Source organism: Pipra filicauda, unplaced genomic scaffold (genome assembly GCF_003945595.2).
Source record: "Pipra filicauda isolate LSUMZ 115617 unplaced genomic scaffold, ASM394559v2 scaffold241_size1546129_pilon, whole genome shotgun sequence".
In the NCBI taxonomy this organism is placed as follows: Eukaryota; Metazoa; Chordata; class Aves; order Passeriformes; family Pipridae; genus Pipra; species Pipra filicauda.
The window spans coordinates 1,161,374-1,179,703 of NW_024104356.1; the positions used below are offsets into that span (position 1 = coordinate 1,161,374).

General features: G+C 48.4%; 1 protein-coding gene across 6 annotated transcripts in view; it reads right to left on the reverse strand.

Moving 5' to 3' along the window:
• Positions 1 to 2,681: 2,681 nt before the first annotated feature.
• Positions 2,682 to 18,330, reverse strand: part of CFAP65 (cilia and flagella associated protein 65) — a 32,415-nt gene continuing 16,766 nt past the window's right edge. For 4 of the 6 annotated variants that reach the window (XM_039381843.1, XM_039381842.1, XM_027734808.2 and 1 more), the window contains exons 18-32: positions 18,056 to 18,184; positions 17,579 to 17,755; positions 16,819 to 16,885; positions 12,854 to 12,964; positions 11,900 to 12,091; positions 11,059 to 11,217; positions 9,598 to 9,741; positions 8,996 to 9,112; positions 8,281 to 8,418; positions 7,724 to 7,789; positions 5,947 to 6,161; positions 5,424 to 5,573; positions 4,640 to 4,921; positions 3,835 to 3,972; positions 2,682 to 3,264 (exon numbers count right to left, since the gene is read on the reverse strand). In XM_039381843.1, the coding sequence (XP_039237777.1) occupies positions 3,228 to 3,264; positions 3,835 to 3,972; positions 4,640 to 4,921; positions 5,424 to 5,573; positions 5,947 to 6,161; positions 7,724 to 7,789; positions 8,281 to 8,418; positions 8,996 to 9,112; positions 9,598 to 9,741; positions 11,059 to 11,217; positions 11,900 to 12,091; positions 12,854 to 12,964; positions 16,819 to 16,885; positions 17,579 to 17,755; positions 18,056 to 18,184 (2,122 nt within the window). In that variant the 3' untranslated portion in view covers positions 2,682 to 3,227. The remainder of the gene's footprint in view (positions 3,265 to 3,834; positions 3,973 to 4,639; positions 4,922 to 5,423; positions 5,574 to 5,946; positions 6,162 to 7,723; positions 7,790 to 8,280; positions 8,419 to 8,995; positions 9,113 to 9,597; positions 9,742 to 11,058; positions 11,218 to 11,899; positions 12,092 to 12,853; positions 12,965 to 16,818; positions 16,886 to 17,578; positions 17,756 to 18,055; positions 18,185 to 18,330) is intronic. The other 2 variants (XR_003543266.2, XR_005563710.1) reach the window with 2 other exon arrangements.

Consider the following 18,330-nt stretch of genomic DNA (forward strand, 5'->3'; position numbering starts at 1 on the left):
CACACTGGCAGCAGGGTACCCAGGGGACTGTCTCCTAACATTGCCACCTCCCCCACATAGACAGAGACCCACCAAGTAGGTCTCTGCAGGGGATTCAGGTTGCCCAGCTGCAATGGGACAGCAGAGCCTTACAGATTCTCTGTCAGGGAAGCCCAAGAGCAGCTTTGTTCCCTTCCCTTTATCTCCTGGACAATGGCACGATTCAGCAGGTGTTAAATGTTTTAATGGGATTCAGGATAGCTTCTGTTGCCCACCTGCCCCAAGGCCATTTCACCCCTCCCTGGGAGCCAGAAGTAACAGCCAAGAAGAAAAGGCCTGTTGTGTGATGCATTAACTGCCTGATGACTGAGTGCTCCTGATAACTCCAACAACGAGAGGGGGAGTCCCGTTAGCTTGCGAAGCTTACACTCGGCCATCCTGAAGCTGGTCGAATACCTGCTGGCAGCCTGGCCTGAACACCAACCCCAGCCCGGTAGAAACATCACCCATCACCAGTGGGAAGGAGCAGGACCCATATCTACCATATTTCTCTTAGAGAGATGTGCATTAGAAATGTAGCTGTGTTGGAGCAGGGGCCCAATCCAGCCCTGGAAGACAGTACAACAAACTCAGACTTCCTCCTGCTTGAGACCCATATGTGGTTAGCACAGACCTCCTTGCCTTTTCTGGGAGCTGAGCTGGGCCGTGGGTCTGGCTCTACTACAGTCCCACAGTTCATTGCCCTTGGCAGTGGGTACCAACAAAGCCTCTTGCTATGGGAAAAGCCCTCCCTGCCAGCTCTGCACATCTCTGCCCACTCTTCACCTCACTATTGCCCCCAAGATCCAAGTGAGGGAGGAGCCCCCTGCGTGAGTCCATTTCTGTAGGCTCCCCACTCTGCAGAGCTCACCCCAGGCAGTGCCTGGGGGTGACACTGTCTCCATTTGCCAAAGGGACAGCTGTGTGGCTTGGTCGCAAGTGTTTTCCAAAACCAGGGCCAGGGTCTAGTTCTTAGCCTGCGAAGAGGAAACAGGAATTTCCACAATCTGGGAAAGAGGCTGTCCCCGGTGCATTTATACTTTAGGATGAGGATAAAAGAAGGAAAAGTGTGACAGCTGCTACTGTCTTTGCTTAGTGTATGCAACAAAGTGGTTCTGGTTGACAGGCGCCAGAGATGACATACCACCATCTCACAGCCCCTGCAAAAAGCTAAGTGAAGGAAAATTTCTCTCAGAGGTGTAGGTAGCTCTCAGACCTCGTTTCCTGACTCACACATTGCTTAAGGCACCATCTTAGGGCTCTCTCCTGGTACAGTGATGCTTATAAGAGAAGTGAATTTACCTCTGATAGTGCTCCAACAGGCAAGTACAGTGTGAGTTCTGTTTTCTCCAAGTCCAGGCTGTGTTCAGCACAGAAGAGTGAGAAGGATAGAAGCTTTAATGACAAAAAAAATCATTTCCTGTGACTGCATTTGAGCTTCATCCATTCACTTTTGGGTGTTACAGCAGACTAACTCACAGCATTTGCCATATTAACTCCTCCAGGCAGAGGAGTTAACAGTGATGCAGCCCAGGCAGCATCAGATCACTCTGGAGGTCTGAGGATGGACAAACTAGGACTATCCTGTCTCCACTGCTCTAAGCTGATCCTTGGGCTCCTGCAGGCAGCTGGATTCAACCTGCTTTAGGCAAGGGTGAGGCTTCTGCCCCTGCCTGTGTCATCCACTTGGGAAGTTTGTCACAGGACTACAGAGCATCTGCAGTGAGCAAATCCTAGTGAGGAGCCTGGATCAAGCAGAATCACCCCAAGTGGACTGAACAGCCAGGCACCACTGCTGCTTGAGCTGTGGAGGAAGGAAGTGGTTCCCTATTACCTGGTCAGCACTAGTCACAGTCCAGAGGAAGACAGACAGACTGCTGTGACATAGGAGACCTGGCACCCAGAGTGCTGGGGAGGGAAGAGAGGGTCTGCACTTCTCATGAGAAGGATCCAGGACCCATGTGAAGGCCTGAGGCACTTAGGCTGAGCTCAGGAGCTGGCAGTGCCTCTGCTGTACAATAGGAACAGCTCAGCCCTGGGGCTTAATAACGGTTACACACACAGGGCTCCTGCGTGAAGCGGAGCTTTGTTGGGTGAAGCTGGGTGAGCTGTGGTACCGCCAGGCACAGCAGGCATCTGCCCTCTGCTGAGCAGGGCAAAAGCCCTCCCCAGCTCCTCGTGCACAGTCTTCTCTTGGGCTGCAAGGGAAGAAGATGCAGCTCTGGTCTTGGCTGGGTCCTGGCACTGGACAACAGGGCAGGAGAGTTTGGAGGGAAACACCAGCTGCATTCTCACCAGAGCTGGGCAGCTGTGCGAGTCCAGCGTTGCAGAGCCCATAGCAGGGTTGCAGAAGAGGGGACATGCTGCAAACCAAGCCCCATTGCCTGGCACAGCCATCCTGCAGGTTCCACCTGGGAGCAGCAGCTGGGGCCCAGCATCAGCCTCTGCGCCGGCCGCTGGGATTTCTCACAACTCACACTGCCACCTCCCGGCTGTGACAAACCCGCTCCTTCACTGCGACACCTACTGACAAACCCCCCCAAGCCAGGCCAAGGCTCAAAGCATGCCCTTCCCCAGGTGACAGCCTTGCAGTTTAAAAAGCAAAGACCTTGTCCAGGGTGCTCACAAGCCCAGACACATGAATTATGTATGTTACACGCTGGTGTCTGTATCCGGAGGCCAAGTTGCTTTTATTTGGCTGCTCAGTGCTGATGGTGCTGCAGCTGCCTCCTCAGGCTGGTCGCTGTAAGGGGAACCTGCAGCCATCACTGGAGCAAGGAGGGGAGGAGGATTCAGTACCTGCATCCTACTGATGTCGGCAGGGGCTTATCATCTCATTGCCCAGCTGTCAGTCCTTCCTCAGCTACATTTCAAAGCAGATTCCACTCCTTTCCCAGCTGGTACAGACTGGGACAAGTGGTAATTGTCACAGAGGTTTTCCGTGTGCTCCCTGTAGCACAGAGTTCTTCTCCAATGATGTGGCCAGCCACAGAAAGGAGAGATCTCACGAACTCTGCTGTGGAGTTGTCAGAGGATTCATATTGGAGCTGAGAACATAATCAGTACATACCTCCTCAGAGGCAGCCAGCATGCTGAGCTCAGGTCATGGTTTGGGAGGGTCAGAGTTGCTCTGGACATCACAGGGACAGGATGAAGAATGGAGAGAGCTTGATGTGCTTGAAGAGCTCAAGCAGCACAGGGCCCAGCAACTATGCTCTGGTGGTTGGGGGTGCCGGATTGGTGACTCTGAAGAAGAGATTGCAGCTCTGGTGATGACATCTCCATCCAACAACCCTCTCCCATCAACTTTCAATCCCATCTTCCTGCAATTCTGTCCAAGCTGGGGCAAACTCTCATGCTTTGTCCTCAGCCCCAAATCTACTTCTCCCACCAATGGCCATTCCCTTAACCTAACTAGATCCCACACCATCTTGGACTACAAAAGCTTTGCCCCCTTTCTGCCGTCAGAAGCTGTGCTGCCTGCTACCTTGACCCCTTCTCCCATAGGACCATCCTTGTTCTGGGCTCTTCAGTGTGTCAGGCCAGCTGTTCACCCATAGGGCCATGGCCCAGAACTGCATAAGGGTCTCAGGTCCACAGAAAGGATGTGTCATTACCATCTCTGCTCTGTGGCTCAGGACAAGTCAAGAAGGGGCAGTGACTTTGAGAGTGGATTTCCCCCTTGTGCACAGGCAGCCTTGGCATTGATAGGCAGGGATTCAGCTAATCCACAAGGTCTAAAAATGGGCTGTGCTTCAGCCTGACATGTTAAGGACAGGTCCTGTACCCCATCAGAACACAGATATACTCTGCTACCTTCGGGAAGGGCTGGGGGGTAGAGCAATGACCCTGGGCCGGGCTGTCAGCACCACCTCCCCACGACTGGCTTCAATCAGGATATTCTGCAGTGTGTTTTCCAGCACCAGCTCCACGAGGTTCCCAACAGCCGGCTGCCTAGAGGCACAGAAGTACACGCAGAGGACAGCTATCAGAAAGGAGATAAGGCAGGCTACTTGCTGTGACTCCTCCCAGGAATCATCAGGGACAGCAGTGGAGTACACACTGTTTCCTGTGCACTGAGGCCAATGAACCAAAACTTGAGCAATGGGTTGCTGACCCTTGTCCTAGCACTGTGCTAGCTGGTGACAGGCCCTGACCCCAGACAGAGCTGGGTGACTGTGGTTTTACTGACTTCTCCCTCTAAGCTGCGCTCTAGCTGGTATTTGTGAATATGCTTGTAACCTGTAGCAGTGTGCAAGGGAGTAGCCACAGCAAATGCAAGGTAGTGAAATACTGCAGTGAAAATAAAAGGTGAAGTAAGCACACACTTCACCCTCATGTCTAATACAGCCAGGACTGTCCGAGTGTAAAGCAGACCTCACTAACTACCAGCATCCCGACCCTGCCCAACCCCAGACACAGCAAACCTTCCCTCTCCACAAACCACGCTCAGCAGAGGGTGGCTAGGTGGGCTAGCATCAACTTCCACTCAGAGAACACAAAACACCCCAGCAGAAATGCTGCAGGGCTGAAGGGGAAATGGATTTCTGGCCAGGCAGTGTGCTGCCATGGCTCTCCTGCCTGTGGAGATCTTGCCTTTTATGTGTGAGCTCTTCCTCACCTACTTATCATCTCCTTCCTCTCACTCAACTGCTTGTGGTGAAAAATCTCCCAAGACTGCAGCAAATCACTGGGAGAGATTTCCTGACTCATTTCTTTCTTCTCTCCATTTTTCTCAAGGTAAAGATCTGACGAAGCAGAGACCCTGGAGGGGATCATGGAGCACTGTCTCCTGTTCCGGACCTCTGCTGATTTTGCAGACCGGAACTGGGAGAAATATGGAATAGGCTGATCCTGGCTTCTTCTCACTGCATCGTGGAACTGGGCGTTCTCCAAGAGGCCTCTGGGAATAGGAAAATAAAGGATGAGTTCCAGCAAATCAGCTATCTATATGACCCAGAGGATCATTACAAGATAGTACAAATCAAAGGAAAACCCTGACTGATGTCAGTGTTTAGTCTGTCCCTTCTTGCTTTCTGGGGCTCAGGGTGCCTGAACTAATGAAACTATCTCTGCTTCCCCAGCCCTTGTTCGTTACATCTATGCAGCTGACAAACCAAACAGGTGTATTCCAATGTAGCCTGTTTCCAAGATCACAGCAGGCAGAGCTTCCTAGTTCTGGGAACCACGGAGAGATGGACTCAGTCTCTGGTTGGGGAGCAAGACCCTGCCTTTGGCTGTCATACCAGGATCCCTGAGCTCATAGTCCTTTGGCAGGTGGATCCCCTGTTATGATGCAATAAGGGTGCACAGATTCCTCTGGGATTAGCAGAGGGCCGGCCATGCTGCATGAATTCTCTGGAGGACAGGGACTCTAAACCAGGTGAGGGTGAAGTGACACGCACCTGATGACACCTGTGAGTATGTCAGTCATCATCTGCAACTCCTGTTTCAAAGCAGCCACCAGGGACGTACTTTTGGGCTCCATGTCCATCCTGTTTCTGTACCTACTCCAATCCACAAACTCACTCTCTGAGGGCTGGGCGCTGAAGGAGCTGGGAAAGAAGTTGTTGTTCCATCAGTGGGAGCACTACTGGACCAAACTACCTGCACCATCCTGCACTGCTGGAGCAATTCAGGCAAGCAGCGAGCAGTACAGGGAACCAGGCAAGGAGTGGGAGCTGCTGTATTTGTGACAGCAGCGTGGACACTGTCATAAGAGAGGAGCACTGAGCTCTGACAGTATCTCCCCTTTGTGGAAGAGAGAATAACAGGTCATGTCAGCTAATGCTCGGGAAAGCAGAGCACTCTTACCTAATTCTGAGGCACTGGAGAAGAGCAGAGCAGAGCTCCAAGTTCAGTGCATATCAGAGCATGGGCAGCCCTGGCTCAGAAGAGGAAGCCAATCCAAAAAACTTTATCTCTTACCGGGACAAGAAGTATTTGGGCAACTCCAAAGCGAAGTTCCTGAGAAAGTCCTCAATAGCATGGGACCTGGCTGACACATCAAGGTGTAAGAGCATGGGCTTGGGATGCTCTGGTTTGACCCGCACCCGGCTGGTGTCTTTGCCCAACAGCAGCCTTCTCTCAAGGGGTCCAGATGGCTGACTGGGCTTAGAGTGGCTTTTAATAGGGGGTAGTGTCTGTTGGAAAGAAAGAAATGGCAGGTATATAGTTGCTCCTTTGGTCACAGGTAGGCTGGTGTAGGCTTAAGCACAGGCATAAGAACAGAAAGCCCAGCAGCCAGAGCTGCCAGATCCTGGTGTCAAAATGATCTTAGCACCACAGTACTGCTATCAGGCACAAGCAGCCATAGTGAAAATCAGGTCCGTTCCCTCCTCACTGCCTAGTGTGCCTGCCCCAAGTGTCAGCAGGGCTTCAGAGCCTCCCCACTTGGGGCTGTTGTACTCCAGTCTATCACTGTGGAACTCTGGAAGATCATCTTTGCTCTTACGAGCACACCAGGAGTGCTGTGTGAGAAGTGGAGTACATGGATGGAATGCATGGGGAAATTGTCCCCCAACCTGGAAGGAAACCAAGAACTGACTCCAGCCACACTACATGGGCCAACCTGGGGTTGCATTACCAGCAGTCAGTCTGGGGGAAGTTTCTTAGGGCAGTAGGCAAGAAGCCTGGGCCAGAAGGACATTACCGATATCTGGGGAAGCCCTCAGGCATCGCAGGACTTCAATGATCTTTGAGACGTAGCTGTCCCGCCACTGAATATGAGGCCAGGGGCCTTCACTGCTCCTTACACAGACACAGCAAGTGGTTGCAGGCTCCAAATTGACACTAGGGGTTAAAACTCTAGATGACTAAATTAAATTGTTTTTACTTTTCTGCAGCAATTCTTATGTTCATCCCAAGTGAATGCCTTGATCTGCATCACTGATCACATCTAATAGCACAGGGCAGACAGTCCAAGCTAGAGCCACCCTGAGCTGATTCCTTCACACGGGACAGTGAAAGGCATGCACAGGCACTCCACAGGGTCCCAGGAGCACTGCTACAGCCTGACTCTGGTGACACTCCGAAGATAACAAGCTGCATCTCCTAGTGACCTCAGTCTTCACAGGCCCAGCCTGCCCTCAGCTCCCCTAAACCCTTCCACATCTTGGGTTAGCTGGTTCTCCATGAGCCCTGCCATTCCCATAGCATGTCCTGCTGACAGCTTTAGGTGCAGCGTGGCTGTGCCTTCGGACCTAGACAGTTCTGCAGAGCATTAACTGCAACCTTGTCTCACACCTTCGCACCACTGCAGGAAAAGCTGTCTTCCAGCAGTTTGTCTTGCAGCTTCTCCTGAGGCACAGAGCACAGTTCTTCTAGTGGTGAGGGCAAAGTCTGCACCACATCCTGCCAGTCCTGCTGCTTTCCATTGTATTCCCAGCATGAAACCAGTCCAGGTGCCAACTGCCCTGCATCTTTTTTGCTTATTTGAAACCTTTTCCCCTTTCTCTAGTCATGGGTACACATTTGGTTCCAATTTCAATTCCCATTCACCTCAGCTGGAAAGTTACTGCCCACAGAACACAGCCAGACAGTCTAATTCTTCTGGCTCCTCCAAACAGTCTGTCTCCCAAAGCCTTGAAGCTACAAATCCTGTTGTTACTCTCTGTCCAGACTCCCACGCTGTGATATCCAGCATCTGCCTCTTTTCTAAAGCAACCAGTTTGATTCTACTACGGGCAAGACAGGCCTGACTTACCTTGTATTTCCTGATTACAGCTGAGGATTCAGGAAGATTTTCTGTCTCAGCAGAATCTGATAACCTCTAAAAATAAAATAAAATACGTATATTAAAAAAAGTAAGAGAAATTACCATGTAAGAAAGATATGGAGCAGAACAAGACTAGATTTTTTTTTTTTACTTCGTGCCAGCTGAGAGTCAATGATCTCATCCTCCCATTCTTCAGTCAGGCCACATTCTTACTGCTAGCTACACATTTCTCTCCAATGTTTATTCATGGTTAAAAATCCAAACCCTGGTTTCTACAGCCACTGGCTTTGTTTCTCCTAAGGCTTCTCATGCACTTCCAAATTTCAGATGGTCACCAGCAATTTCAGAGTTTGCAAGGCAATTCTTGGCTGGAAACCATGATCTCATTTTCAGTGATCCACAGATCAGCTTTGAGGTCTTGAACAGATCAGAGGCTCATATCCTCTTATAAACTTGCCTAGATTTTTTTAAAGAATATTTCTTGTTGACACTGTCTGCTGTTTCTGAGCTAAGCTAAGCTGGCATAAAGTTTTGAGAGCGCTTACCATTGCAGGTGACATTGGCTTACTCTTAGTCCCAAGGTCCTTCTCTGTGATGGTGAATTCCACAGCCTGCCGTTCCTTCTCCTTTTGCCACTCCTGCAGGTCCCTCTCATACTGAATCAGGGACTCTTGTATGTATACCTATGAAGGAAACCATGACTGGAAGGAGCAGGGAGCTGCAAATAACACAATCTCTGGCTCAATTCCATGCCTGTCACCAATTTCTCTCTTTTCAGGAAGTCCCAGAAAGAAGCCCACTGGCTTTCCATGTATTCCAGTGGAAGAAAGAGGAAAGAACAGTGCTATTATAAGACTCATACAGAGAAGAAATATTCTCTTGCCAAAGAAAACCTGGAGAATGTCCAGAGGGAGACTACTGTAAGTCTGTGCCCCCACTAATATTAAAGCTGCAAGACTTCTTTTTTACAGATTTCAAATCTTTGACATCCACTGAAAGCCACTCTCATTCAAACCATAACTTCATCTCACAAAACTATATGTTGCACAGTTACACCTCATCTAGTGAGCCACATAGAGAGAGAGACACTTAAAGCATCAGGAAGGATGAAGCTAAGTGCCTTCAGGAATGAGAAGTGCATAGCAGAGAAGGGTTCCTTCAGCTGGAAGCAGCAGGCAGCAGACTGCTGGGGTCAGCCATTTGGGAACCAGAATGACATGCCCAGGTAATGGTAATATACAGGTACCTCTTGGGTCTCACCTCACACACCAGATCTGTGCTGCAGGAGGAGGGATTCCCTGTGGGTCCCAGTGTGATGAAGCAAGGGATGCTCTCTCCAGGCTGCACAACCCCTGACTCTGGAGCAATCTGCAACACCTGGGATGAGGGGAAAACAAAATAAACCAAAACAAAACTCATCCCCAGAGGAGCTGTTTCACGGTCCTGGGACCTTCCTATGTGCCTTCTTCTTTGCAGGAAACACACGTGTCCTTCTTAGAGGTATGTGGCATGAGAGAGATGCAGCTGATACATTCAAGGAATGACCATGGACTTTGCTGGTGGACAGAATTCTGAGGTTTATTATCACATCCTGTAGTTCCAGCTTTATGTTACCTCACTTAAGTCTTCAGATTTCCCTTCTGAACTCCTGTCTTTTCCCCCTCTCCGAACCCTTGCCTTCACTTTTCTCTGCCTTTTCCCCCTCTCCGAACCCTTGCCTTCACTTTTCTCTGCCTTTTCCTTTCATCAGCTAGTAAAAGCCAGTTCTCTAGAACTGAGTGTCTTGCTGAAAATGGAGTTGTAAGATCCTTTCATGACCCAACAGACATGGCCAAGAAGGCTGTAGAGCAAAGAGGACTCACCCTCTTGTCTTTACAGGGGCTTATCTGCCAGGCAAACACAACAGCCTTGCTCTCCGAGATATTGTTGAGAAAGACAAGTCGACTGGCTTTGGTGCAGTCTGGGATATTTCCAAAGCAAATCCTGTGGTGTGACAAGGTGGCTACCTGCAGGAAACAAGGTGAAACCAGAAGGAACACCAGGGAAGGAAGATGGGATGTGGCCACTGGGGAAGGGCAGTCACCCTGTCATATCTAATTTATCCAGCAATTCATAGATAATATTCACCAGTTGCCTTTACCATAACAACTTAAGGGAGTGTTACATTTCTCCCATCTTTGCTCTGGTTGCAACGACTTTACCACAAGAGGACAGCCCTGTTGCAGTGGGACTGGGTAAGCAATGAATAGGACATAACACTGGTGCCGGACAGGAGAGGATCTCAGGAGCACAGAGGACCAGTAAACTCAGATTCTCTGCAGTACTTGCAACCCAGGCCTTTTCCTACTTGAGCTGACAAACACGCCAGGCACGTGCTTGTGTATAATCCTCATCAACCTGAATGTAAGTTACTAGTACCCTAACGCACGTTGGTACTAGTATGCTACTAGTTTGTCCCATTCTCCAGGCCCAGTGCAAACTCTAATTATGTACACTGATCACTGGAGAAAGAAACTAATTACTTGGTTTCAGATAACAGAGCCTTGTGTCATGGCATCTTCATTGGCAGCCTGAGAAGGTTTTTAACCAACTTCTCTTTGCTGTATCCAGGAACATAATTGCCCTACAGAAGCCAAAGAGCATACGGAGCTGTGTCTGGGATCCAAGGAAGGCATGCTAATGTCACAGAGGATGGATTCTTTACCTGACTGCAGAATGCCTCTGCTGATGCTGTTTAACGCTGATTCACTATGTTGGGATCTGGGGGTGAGTTTAACAGACTGTCCAGGCTGGCAGGCCAGCTCTAGCCAGGCCAGACAAGCTCCTGCTGAGCCAGCGGCAGATCAAACAAGTACATTCCTCGGGATGTGCCTGCATTAGTGACCATCCTGCAGTCAGCATTCAGGTTATGAATCATCTGAGTTTGGTTGTGAAATGGTGGGAGTCAAGCCTTGACAAGGTATGTAGGAGTATGTTGGTCTTTTTGTGAATGAATTACCAAAGAAAAAGGTGTTGTAGCTGCAAATGAGAAAGGCAGCTGTGATGGGGGTAACTTCTAAGGGAAAATTTGGTACACAAACAAATCCTAAACCCTTTTTGGTTTTAATGACTATGGAAGCAGCAAACTGGAAGGAAGGCACCATTCAGCTTTTATGAGTTAGGCTCTAGACGACCTGCTGGAAGGGAAATGTCTTGTTCAATCTCATGGCAAATGAACTCTCCTGCAACACGGGCTACTGCTAGAATGAACCATGTGCATACTTCAGTCTCTCTCACACATTTCTGGACTGATCATATTGCTCATATCACACACTTGGACTTACCTGTCCAGGCATAATTAGCTTGTTAGAACCTGGAAAGACTGAAGGAGACAAAGCTTTGCTGGATGTGGTAGCCTCTCCTACAGCATTTGGATTGTAGCCTACTCCCTGGAAAGTGATCAGGGCCGATTCACCCCCCAGGATGTGGATGGGAACATCAACCTGCCTTGGACAAGATAAGAGTTTTAAGTCCAGAGTAATTTTTGGTAGAGATGTGCAATAAGCTAGCACACTTGCTAATGGATTGGTCTAAAATACACCATGCATGGAAGAAGAGAAATCTAGTCTCTTTTTCAGGCCTTGACCTTTCCTGCTAGCCCAGGAAAGCTGTTAAAGTAGTCAATTAGCCAGTTGCAGCATGAGATGGTCAGAGACTTGGAGCAAAAGTTGGAGGCAATAAGCAGTGCTCCACCTCTGGCCCTGCCTGCTTGCTGCAGTCCAGCACAGAGGCCTTTGGGAAAGCTGTTGCCAGAGGTCTGCAGCAGCATGTGCTGCAATGATAAAAGACACTGACTTCAGTCTCTTTGGTGGGAGTTTTTGGAGGCCAACAATGAACCACAAATCTGAACAGATACTGTTTGATATTCCCAGTTACTGTTTGATCCTTGAAATATATAGACTGGGATGAGTCTGGTTGTGGAAGAAATCTGTTCTTATGATATAACAATTTATTTGCTCCATTTCTTGATCAGACCAGCCACTCACTCGATCTGAAGATTGTGTCTTGGAGGAATGGAGCTCAGTTCAGCTGTAGCATGACATGGACCAACCATCAGTAAGAAACCTAAAGAATTTTAGGTCAACAGAAAGAATCTGTTTCTGGTAGTCATGAGGAGGATCTTACCAAGTACGTTTTAGCTTCCAGTGGTGAGAAGATCCACTCAATGTGGCCTGTTTTGCCAGGGGGGATTTCTCCTCTAGGAGTTAGGCAGACAAACACAGGATGCTGAAAATTCTCCTCCTGTATCCTCATGAGGTTGTCCAGCTGAACCTCAAACATCACAGGCATGGAGCCACCGTTGTAGAGTTTATAAATCTGAAATGAGTCAGAAAGAGCTGTCCTTATTATACCACATACGAGTTAAACTAGTTAACACTTCCCCAGAGGACTCGGATAACCATTAATAATTAATTTGTCAGCTTGTCTCCTAAGAACGAGGAGACCTTATTGTGTCAAGATTTATCACTGAGGCTCTGATAGGAGACTGTGCTGAAAGTTTATCACCACACATGTACATTGATAACCACCACGTCTCTCCAAATGGTGCCTTGCAAATTCACATTAGGAGAAAATTAATACAAATTAGCTAAAGGGATCGCTGTAAAGCAGATTACTTAAAATGCAAAACCACTCATATTAAAGTGATCTTAATTCAATTCAGACATATTAATTTCCCAAGTAAATTAGGCAGAACAGAATCAAAGCTGCCTTTTTGCTGATAAGTGTTTAAGGAAGTTTAATTAATTTACCAAAAAACTAATTAGAATTTATTTCCAGAGTACCTGGAGCAGATAGGTAAGTTTTCACTCAGAGACAATACAAGAGAATAAGGGAACAACCCCATAATTATTCTGACTAGAGTGAACACCAAATCTTGTCAAACTGGAGATGGTGAGTACTTTCCCTGGTACCATTTCCAGACTCTGCCTAGGACTAGTCTCAAAGTTCTGCTGTAATGCTTTCCTGTGGAGGCCATTCCATTTCCTTAGAATCGCCTCAGGCACTGCCTGTCCTTGGGACACAGTGGCACTAGCTCCTTCCCTAACTTGCTGCTGGGTTTGATTCCAAGATGCTCACCTGTGTGGGGGGGCGGGAGCCTCCAACGGCAATGGGTGTGAAAAGGTGCTTAGTGGATGCAAAATGAGCATACCGCTGGTCATGTTCCACTGTCACGCCAATGAAGGTCAGCTACAGTGGAAAGAAATGCAGTCACTTTCTCACAGGGCCTTGCACCCATCACTAACACAAGGATTCTGAAGTACTTAGCAAGCTGAAGGCAACACAGTTACAGACTTAAGTTGGTAATACCAGGATAGAGGGTCCTAAGAAAAAAATCAAGGAGATGGAGAACCTACTCAACTGTTAACTTTTCTCTGAAAGGTTCCCCTCTTGTTTCAAAAAGAACATTCTTTTGTCTCTGCTCTGTCAGGCACCAGCATCAGTGCTTCTCTGTGCAAATGTATGGTGGAAATTCTCCATGAATTAAAGTGTCTAGGCTGTACATAGGAGAGCATGCAGCTGTGACAGCCAAACCCTTTTGAAAGACATGATTTTAGGTAAGTAATGGCCTCCTCTTGGAAAGGACCATCTGGATGTCCTCACTACAAAGGACATCTGCTCCATGAATGTGTCTAACAGTCCGAAAGCTGCAAGAAGATCCCAGCCGAACTTTATGTGTTCAAATAATGACCAACAGTATTTTGTCAGCAAAGCAGCCACCAGGCACTCCAAGTAACATGGAGAGATTTACAGAGCTATTTCATAGAAGGGATTCTACATTCACTCAGGATCCTGCATTTTGAGAAAAAGTGCCATCAGGCCAAAGATGAGTCATGATGCACGATTTCCTGCACAATCACCCCAAAGCTCCTTTGAGCTGTCTCCCTTGGGGTAGAGACTGCAAAGCAGTCACAGAGTTAGTAATGTCTCTGCATGGGCCAGTGGGAGCTGAGTTGCTGCAATTCACAGTAAGTTAAACCTGAAGCACAGCTATTTTTCAAGTGCATGTGCGGAAAACAGAGAGGATGTTTGCGATGGCAGGTGGATGCCTTAGACAGACACCTGAAGGACATACTGTATCAGCTACTTAAAAGGGAGCAGAGAATGACAATTCCTTCAAAACAACCCATTCTGGTTCAGTTCCATAAGCAAAGTGAGGAAGAAGAGAGGACTAGAAATACAATGCTAAAAAGGTCCCTCATGGGGTCTTTTCAAAGCACTACATGAGCATTCAGCCACCTGAGGGCCACAATATGCCAGACAAAATGATAACAGGAGCAGGACATAAGCTGACACTTTCAAACTTCAAGGGTAAAAGGGACAGGAAACTTTGTGAGCTTTGTGAATGAAGCACACATTTATATTCCTTCAGTCAAAAAAACACCTTGAATTCCAACAGACCACAAATGCCCAGGAAAAACGGTAATTAGTTTCCATTTGAGACAGGATGTGACATTTAGAGGACTATCACTTAAAGGGAGATAAATGGAGAAACGTGAAGACCTGCTGCAATCAATTCTGCTTCGAGTACATAGACTTCATCCCACAGTGAAGACTTAGAGCATAAGAGGGATGCAAATTCCCCAGGGAGGAGAGCTGCCTGGAAAACATGTGCTGCAGGTGTAACATCTCACAATACCTAATTAACAGCTAAGAAGTGAACTGCAAACACTTCCAGTTTATGAAACCTGTGTGCTCAGGGAATCTCCTTCTCCAGCCCTTTTCTCTAGGGAGTTCTGCAAACTGGCTTCATCCTGCAACACCTGCACCTGGCTGGGCTTTTCCTAGTGAAACTGCTAAGAGCTGCAGATTCTGCCTGGCCAAACAATTCTGGAGCTCTGAGAACAAGGTCACAGCTGCACTCTTACAGGCAATGGGGCAAAGGACAGCCTGTGAGAGCATTAGGCGGTGGGAGGCCATGTTACCCTACTGCACAAGGAGTTGGGTAACACACAAGTCCCACAGAGTCTCCTCCTGTAGCCAGAAGAAAATGCCAATGGAAAAATCAGTTTGGGTTCTTCAGAGCACCTATAAATCCAGTCATCACAGGACTGAAAGAAGGCCACTGAATGGGAAGGAGTAATGGAGAGGGAGCTTCTCGTGAAAATGCAGTAGACAGGCTCTATTGGGGAAACAGAGTGGAAGGTCAAAATCTATCCACATGAGCAGAGTAATCACAGAAGTGAATTTAGGCCCCTCCCCAGAAACAGGCATTGGCTTGCAGCTGGCTAACAACACTGCTCCAAGGCCAAGTAATTCGGAATTTGACAGAATAACCAAGCAATACCTCAGCTCAATGGTTTTGTCCTCTGCTTATTGTTGCTTTCTGAAATTTCCAAAACTTAACTTCTGGGGTGACATTACAGCATTTGCTTCCCTTAAGGTTAGCCTATATTCTACACATTTCACCAGATTCTCAGGTGAGGATTTGCTCCACCCTGGCATGTGAGCACCCTTAGGACAGTCTCTGCCACGGGGGCTGCCAGCTCTGTGCACTTCATGCCATGAGTGAAAGGAAAGAAGGTACACTGTGCTCAGCCCCCTCAGCTGCCCTCTCTGCAAAAGGCGGAGCCTCTTCCACTCCTACTTTCTGATATCAGTAGTTCAGTACTGGCATTGCATCACTGCAGGTTGCAACTACTTGCACTGCTCCATGTTTCTGGACTGGCCTCTGCAGCTCCTATTGCCAGAGTTCAAATGCACCCAGGAATCTTTTCATCCTCAGGGCCTCCTATGCTTTCTCAGCCCCTTCTGCAGTGACAGCATGAGGCAGAGTGGTGGCCTCTGGTAGCCATCAAAGCCACTGGCTATGTGGCAAGAGAGGATGCATGCCCTATAGGCTTCTGGTGCTCCAAAGCCTATTCCCTCACAGGCCAGCTGGTGAAACGCTCACAGTCACTCTCAGGATTGTGCCAGGCAGGCAGAGCACAGGGAGCCTGTCCAAGGGCTTTGAGGGAAGGCACAGTTAAGCCACTGTTTGAACAGCTTGGTCAAAGGGTTGGATTTTCAGCTGACAACAGTCCCGAAAGAAAAGAAAAATAAAAGAGATGTGTGAACACAATGGTCTCATAGGAAACTTCAGAGACAGACAGGAAGGCTCAGCCGGGCATGAGCTGTGCCTGGCAGAGCACAAGGTGACTTTGACTCTAACTGACAGTTTTAGAGAGGGGGAGAGAGAGAGAAATTAGTTCCAAGCCTGAGGAAATGCTCAGGAAAAACACATCATAGATCAGCTCTGGGATGCTTTAGGAAGCAACGAAGCAGGAAGAATGAGTAAGAATCTCCTCTATCATTGGCAGGAGAAATAAGTGGGTGGACAAAGGCTACAGCCAACCAGGAACCCAGGGAGTACCTTCTGGGCTTGGAGAGGCAGCTGCTTCTGTACCTCCAGAACTGGGGGATGCTCTGCCACCCTGTGCTTCCCCAAACTGCAGTCAGTGCAGGTGGTATTTTTGGAGGAGAGCACATTTCTGGGGGCTTTGAAGAGCTTAGAAGAGTTGATGAGATGGAGAGATTCAGGAAAGCTGCATATAAGAGAAGTTAGGATGGTTGAAGATCTGAACTCCAGGAAGACTGCATGGAAAAACTTACGGTGAAGCAGATGAAATGAGGGAAAGCACGCACAGAAATCCTGGCCATGAGTTACACTAGAGTGTGGAAAACATGCAGGGACTGTAAAACCTGGGGAGGCTGTTTTGGACTTGGAGTTCCCTTGAAGGAAGAAGTAGTTCTACACTAACACCAGTAATAAAGTACAAAGATTAATCATAAATAATGGTCCTCTTGCTGAGAAAACTAGCAGATGTGATATCCAAGGGCCATTTTGTCAGTGCATTGCCCACATCACACTGTGCTGGAACCACAAGTTCGTCAGAATGTTGGTTTTATGTCTCTGCTTGGCCCTCTGCTACTGCCTGGCTAGTGCAAATGCCAGGGGAAGGCCACAGTCCCTGTACACCATGCAGCTTCTGGGGAAAACACCTCTTAAATCAGTTCCTAACTGTTGTTCTGCAAATGGAAGGAGGTGACACCTGCTATCTTACCAGAATCTCATGGCCATAGGAAACCTTCAGCAGGACGGGGAGGCGATCAGTGCCAATGAAATCATGTCTAGCAGTGAAAGAGGAGAGAGACAAAAACATTAGAAACCAACCTTGTGCCCAGGGTGATAGAATCAGGGTCACACGGAGCATTAGAGACAATTCACTTCCCAGCTAAAGAGTCACTGTTGCATAAGATCCCCAGGGAGGCGGGGATGGAGCTGGTGGTGGGAGAACATTCGTGTTTGGGCTGGAATGAGTGATACAGTGTTGATTTTAGTCATACACCTATTTAGGAACCCAAGTTTCTAGGCCAACAAAATGCCAGTACTTCTCAAATATGGTCTGCTGTGAAAGGAGAGGTGTTCACTTTCCTTCATACCCTCTACAGGCACACAAGGGCTAGCAGCTCTAGCTGAGGACAAAAATATGACTATAACTGCATAATCAAAATCACAGGAAGTGCAGCATCTTGTTCATCTCCTCAACTGTCAGATCAAGGCAGACAAGTGTCCCCAGCATGTCACACTAAATGCCTTTTGCACTGCAGTGTTAAAGGACATGAAAACATTCCCCTGGGGAAGACAAAGTCTATGGAGTCCAGAAACTGGACATGCTCAGGAATCTTTTACTTGCCCATTCTCTGCTGAGTAAGGGACATGTGAAGGGAAAGGATCTGGCACGGAAACACAGGGGACTGACGGCATGTGCTGTTCTGGCACATAGCACAAGGCTCTGAAGTACAAGTAGTTGTCCTTGTCACCTGTGTGAGAGCTGGACAGATTTCACCTGTCCTGGAAGAAGTGTTCCTGACTTTGGGGAAACACTGAAGAGCTGGTTATCCTGAATTCTCATCTGGTGCAGCTCCCGAGGGCTAAACTCAATATCCTCTGCCCAAAGCTCCATGTCCATCTTCTGATCAGAAGGAAACAAGAAGGCCCTAGGGAACCAATCAGCTGATCAGCAACAAGGACATGAAACTTCCCCAGGCCCATGGTCAGCACATTCAGTCCAGCTGGGTTTAGCTGGGGCACACATCCCATTTCATCAGGTCCCTGCAGCTCTCTGCTTGCTTCCCCACCCAGACCCACCAAACAGATCTCAGTTGCAGCTCCATAACACAGGCTGCACCCAAAAACCCCACACTATTAATTTGCAAATATCTCACAGCCCTGTGAGCACTTCCAGACACCCAAGCATACCCCAAAAAGAAGGCTGAGCTCCAGCAAGCACTGCTTACCAGTCCACAGGCACCACACCCTTGTTCTCCAGCAGAAGCATCACAAGGGCAGGCTCTGAGCCTACAGGGGCAGACCCAAAGTTGAAATCCAGCAGAAGAGGAGTATACACTGGAGGGATCAAGCATGTGCTGGTCGCAACAGAGAAAGAAGAGATTAAATTGAAACAGGAGGAAGGGTTAGCAGGGCATGACAGGGGAAGATAATTCTACACTGGCTCCTTTCCTTATAATTCTTATCTGACCTTACACTCTTGGCCCTTTGGGGAGAAGAGATG